This window comes from Panthera uncia, assembly GCF_023721935.1.
Source record: "Panthera uncia isolate 11264 chromosome A3 unlocalized genomic scaffold, Puncia_PCG_1.0 HiC_scaffold_11, whole genome shotgun sequence".
Taxonomy (NCBI): domain Eukaryota; kingdom Metazoa; phylum Chordata; class Mammalia; order Carnivora; family Felidae; genus Panthera; species Panthera uncia.
Genome location: NW_026057578.1, coordinates 45,596,436 through 45,601,435, shown reverse-complemented (window position 1 = coordinate 45,601,435; position 5,000 = coordinate 45,596,436). Strand labels below are relative to the sequence as shown.

Sequence of the window (5,000 nt, the reverse complement as noted above, 5' to 3'; positions counted from 1 at the left end):
TTTCAGAGAAGACACAGGCGTTGCTTTTGGCCTTTTTTTCTCCCCTACCCTTCCTTATAGTTTCTTTCGCTTTTTTAAAATAATAATTATCTCAATAATTAAAGCCCACCCCCTCCTCCCCTCCCCCTATCCCTTCCCCCCCATACCCCCTCCCTGCCCCAACTGGGGAGCGCCACGAATTGACCAAGTGAAGCTACAACTTTGCTGCATAAATTGCGGGGTCCTGAGCCATGTCGCTGACCAACACAAAGACGGGGTTTTCGGTCAAGGACATCTTGGACCTGCCGGACACCAACGATGAGGAGGGCTCGGTGGCCGAAGGGCCAGAGGAGGAGAGCGAGGGGCCGGAGCCCGCCAAGAGGGCCGGGCCGCTGGGGCAGGGCACCCTGGACACGGTGCAGAGCCTGCCCCTGAAGAACCCCTTCTACGACAGCAGCGACAACCCATATACGCGCTGGCTGGCCAGCACCGAGGGCCTCCAGTACTCCCGTAAGTAGCGAAACTTGGCCGCTGCGGCCGTAGCGCCTCTCCTCCCGTGGCTGAAGCTCGGGATGGACACTGGGGGAGAAAGAGGAAGGAGCCATCTAAACTCAGACCCCTCGCCCTGCTCCTCTGGAAAGATTTTTAACACTTGTTAATGATGCCCTAGCTCTTTCCCCCTTTTCAACCTCCTCCCCCCCCCCCATCCCCGTACCGGAAAAAGACTTGGTCTCGGATGTTTTTTTCAAAGCAAGAAATTGGGGAAACGAGGGGGAGGGGAGGGGAATACCTCCCAAGGGCTGGTTACAGAAGTCAACCCAGGACTGATGGCTCCGGTCGGAACCCTCCCCCCCACTCCCCCCATCCCCACAGCCAGGAGAGACTGGCCTGGAGCACTGGAGCGAGCCAGCGAGCCTCGGGGTACGGGTAGAGGGTGGGGGAGGCTCCCGGTAGCTCGTGTATAAATAGCTCACCCTGCCCCCTTGCAAGATCATAGAGGACGCTTTGTGCGGTGCGGAGGGTGTCCAGAAAGTCCGAAAGCAAAAACGAAAGCCCCCAAAAACCTTCCTTAAATGGCCGAGCCGATCAATGCCGGGATTGTGGGGGTTTTCTTTTAAAAATCTACCCACGTTCCTCCGGAGAGGAAACTGCTTAAGGGGGCCGGAGCCCTTAACCCGCAAAGATCTTCTCCGCGCGCCACTCCCCCCAAATACGCACCCACACTGTGAGAACCCCTAGAAACGCGAGTCTGGAGCCCCCCACTCAAGTCGCTTTTCCTCTTTCCCCTGGGGGAAGCCAACGGTTTTGTCGTGCAGGGATCAGGGCGGGGGTCAAGGCGAAGGCAGTACGGCCAGGCTTCGCGGCGCCGAGGGCCGAGGGCGCACGGAGGATCCCGGGCGCTCAGGGTCTGGCTGTGCCGGCGCGCGGCCTCCAGGCGCCTGACGCGCTTCTCTCTCCCCCAGTGCATGGGCTGGCGGCCGGCGCGGCGCCCCAGGACTCAAGCTCCAAGTCCCCGGAGCCCTCGGCCGACGAGTCACCGGACAATGACAAGGAGACCCCGGGCGGCGGGGGGGACGCGGGCAAGAAGCGGAAGCGGCGGGTGCTCTTCTCCAAGGCGCAGACCTACGAGCTGGAACGGCGCTTCCGGCAGCAGCGGTACCTGTCGGCGCCCGAGCGCGAGCACCTGGCCAGCCTCATCCGCCTCACGCCCACGCAGGTCAAGATCTGGTTCCAGAACCACCGCTACAAGATGAAGCGCGCCCGGGCGGAGAAAGGTATGGAGGTGACACCCCTACCCTCGCCGCGCCGGGTGGCCGTGCCCGTTTTGGTCAGGGACGGCAAACCGTGCCACGCGCTCAAAGCCCAGGACCTGGCAGCCGCCACCTTCCAGGCGGGCATCCCCTTTTCGGCCTACAGCGCGCAGTCTCTGCAGCACATGCAGTACAACGCCCAGTACAGCTCGGCCAGCACCCCCCAGTACCCGACAGCACACCCCCTTGTCCAGGCCCAGCAGTGGACTTGGTGAGCGCCGCCCCTCCGAGACTCGCGGCCCTAGGCCCAGGCCCCACCCCGGCGGCGGCGGCGGCGGCGGCGGCGAGGAGGACTCGGTCCTTACGGTGGTTATTATTATTATTATTATAACTATTATTTTGGAGTCGAGCTGACTCTTGGCTCCGTTGGGGAGGCGCCGGGAGGTTGCCTGAGACTCTCTGGAGTGGCAGATTCCATCCACGCAGCTCTGCCCCATCCCTCTCTCTTTCGGAACCTTTGGAGAGGGCTGAACTCTAAGCCGTGTTTACAGAATGTTTGCGCAGCTTCGCTTCTTTGCCTCCCCCCGGGGGGGGGGGGTGGGGAACCAAATCGTCCCAGCGATAGCGTCCTCACTTGAGAACGAGAAAAAGACCAACACATCCCCCTCCCCGCTTTTGTGAATTTTGTAAAATATGTTTGTGTGAGTAGCGATATTGTCAGCCGTCTTCTTCTAAAGCAAGTGGAGAACACTTTAAAAATATAGAGAATTTTTTCCTCCTCCTTTTTTTTTTTATAAGAAAATGCTAAATATTTATGGCCATGTAAACGTTCTCACAACTGGTGGCAGATTTCGCTTTTCGTTGTAAATATCGGTGGTGAGTGTTGCCAAAATGATCTTCAGTGCGGGCCTGTTCTCCCTCGGGGCCCATCTCCTTTCTTTGTGGTTTGTTTTTGGTTTGCTCCTGTTTGGTTACTCCTGCTTTCTTTTCTTTTTATATTTTGTTCAGTGCAAACATTTCTCAAATATGAAAAAGAAAAAAATGTGTAGGCGAGAAGCCCCCTGCCCCATCTCCGGGTCCTGAGCCCCGGAACTTGGAGCTCAGCGGTTCCGTGCGGTTCCCCAAGAGCGCCGGGCGCTGAAAGCTTTCGATTTTTTAAATAAGAATTTTAATAAAAATCCTGTGTTTAAAAAAACCAAGCCCGGCCCTCCCGTTTGTCTTACTTTGTCGCCCTGCGCCGGGCCTGAGGCCTCATCCACGCTTCCCCTCGGGGCAGGGAACCGGGGACTCCCAGGGCGCTGGAAAGGCTCGCGAAACAGGCCTCGCCCGGGCGGGCTGGCCAACCCCCGCGCCTCGGATCCCGGGCTGGGGCGGGAGCGCTTGGCCTTGGGTCTTCGAGCTGTCGACCCGAAGCCCGAGGTCGCCTGCCCTCTCCCGGGCCTCTAGCGCCTCCTGAATCGGGGACCGCAGCGTCCTGGCTTCGGGAGGATAACTGACTTTGGAAAACGCCATAGCGAAGGGAGCAAGCCCCCCTCGCTCGCCCAAATCTACGAGTGGCTCCTTCAGCCTGAGAAGCTGTTGAAGCCACTACACTCGATGACTTTCACTTTGTTGCATTTGATTTACCTCGCGCGGAGAAGGGGGGTGGGGACGCTGAGGTTGAGACTGGTCGGCTTTCTCTCTACTCCCCACCCCTTTTTCAAAATCCCCTGACTGGAGGCAGCTTAGGAGACCGCTCCAAGATCAGGGCAAGGAGCGGAGAGGGGAGCTCGAAGCTTTGGCAATAAGAAGGAACGTGGGGACCAGGGCGTGGGGGAGGGAGGGAGCTGCTGCAGCCTCCTCTAGGCTACTGGGCCCTGGAGAGCCTGGGAGCCCGAGTCAGTGGCAATCCTTACAAGTGGAATCTGCCGCCCTCCTCTTCCACCCCCCCCCCCCGTCCTTTCTGGGTTTCCAGCCCCCAAACCTGGGTCTGGAACCCACGCCTCCTCCCCTCCTAGCATTTGGCTGCGCGCGGCACTCCAGGCCAGCCCTGTGACGTGAACCTGAGCGAACTGCTTGCTAGAAAGTAGGGGTTTGGAGGTGGGGTGGTGCGCCCCGGCCTGCAGGGCCGTCGTGGGGGGTGGGGAGCAGGCAGCGAACAAATAGCCCCCGGCTTGCCCGGGGGAGGGCTCATCGGCCCTTCCCTAATACGGAACTGATTCTATCCCACCCTGGTCTCTGGGAGATCTCTTTAGCGGATGCTGGCGCACACTTGCCGGCACAGGGGAGCGTCTCAGGTGGTCCTGCTTGGGGGGAGGGGGTGCTTCTCTCCTCTATCTCGCGGATTTCCGAAAATACCCGGGGCTGTGTAGCTCACAGCCCAGCGGGCGCTGAGATGCCTGGGGATTGAAAGTCGGCCCCATTCGGAAATTGTATCTCTCGTTTTCTCTTGAGCTCCACCTTTATGACTGGGGAGGGGAGGCGGGGGGCGAGGAGGCAGAGCAAAGGGAGCGGTCCCAGCTGACTTTCTCGCTCCCTCTAGTTGATGATCAGATTTAATTCAATATCTAAAGTAAACATGATTATCCGTGTGACCAAATCTGCGCGTCAATAGCACTCAGCGCAACACGCCCAGGGACGTGATTACACGTTATTCCTGCGTTGCGCGCCCGCCCCTGGATAAATGAGGGCGCTGGAGTCTTTCTAATATCCTCCTAAATGTCCTTCCCCATCTCCAGGTTCATCCGGGTTCACCCAGGTTTTCCTAAATGCTGAGAAGTCTCCCTTTGTTCCCCACACTAGCTTGGAAATGTTTGGCGTTTTTCGTTCTTGCTATTTGTAAAGGCCAAGAGAATTCTCCCCAAATCATTTATTGTTCAATAGTCGAATGCCCAACTTGCCCTGATACCAAGCATTCAAGACCCCACCGGTGACTTCCTTGTAACCTCCAAATCCGCCGGGAAGGGAGATAAGACTTCGTGGAGTGGGTTTGTCACGAGGCCTGAGGCATAGCTCCAAGACTCCAGTTGATTTTGACTGTCCCAGGCCCTAGGGCTCCGGGGAAACCAAGAATGATCATAGGAACCCCTTTGGCTCCCAGAGAGGAAGGAGGCAAGGTGGAAGGTCCAAATTCTCCAAGACTTCCACTGAGTGCGCGTTGGAGGCGCATTGAGGTGCATTTTGGGCGGTGTCCAGGACTGCAGGCCTGCAGTCTGAGTATGCGCTCGAGCGGCTGGGAGCTGGGGAGGTGGGTCCGGCGCCCGCCTCTCTCTGTCCTCGGGTCCCCATGGA

At 58.5% G+C, this 5,000-nt stretch overlaps 1 protein-coding gene across 1 annotated transcript; it reads left to right on the top strand.

Moving 5' to 3' along the window:
• Positions 1-230: 230 nt before the first annotated feature.
• NKX2-2 (NK2 homeobox 2) lies at positions 231-2,005 on the top strand. Its single transcript, XM_049650355.1, has 2 exons — positions 231-489; positions 1,443-2,005. The coding sequence occupies exons 1-2, from the start codon at positions 231-233 to the stop codon at positions 2,003-2,005; spliced, it is 822 nt and encodes a 273-aa protein (XP_049506312.1).
• The last annotated feature ends 2,995 nt before the right edge of the window (positions 2,006-5,000 follow it).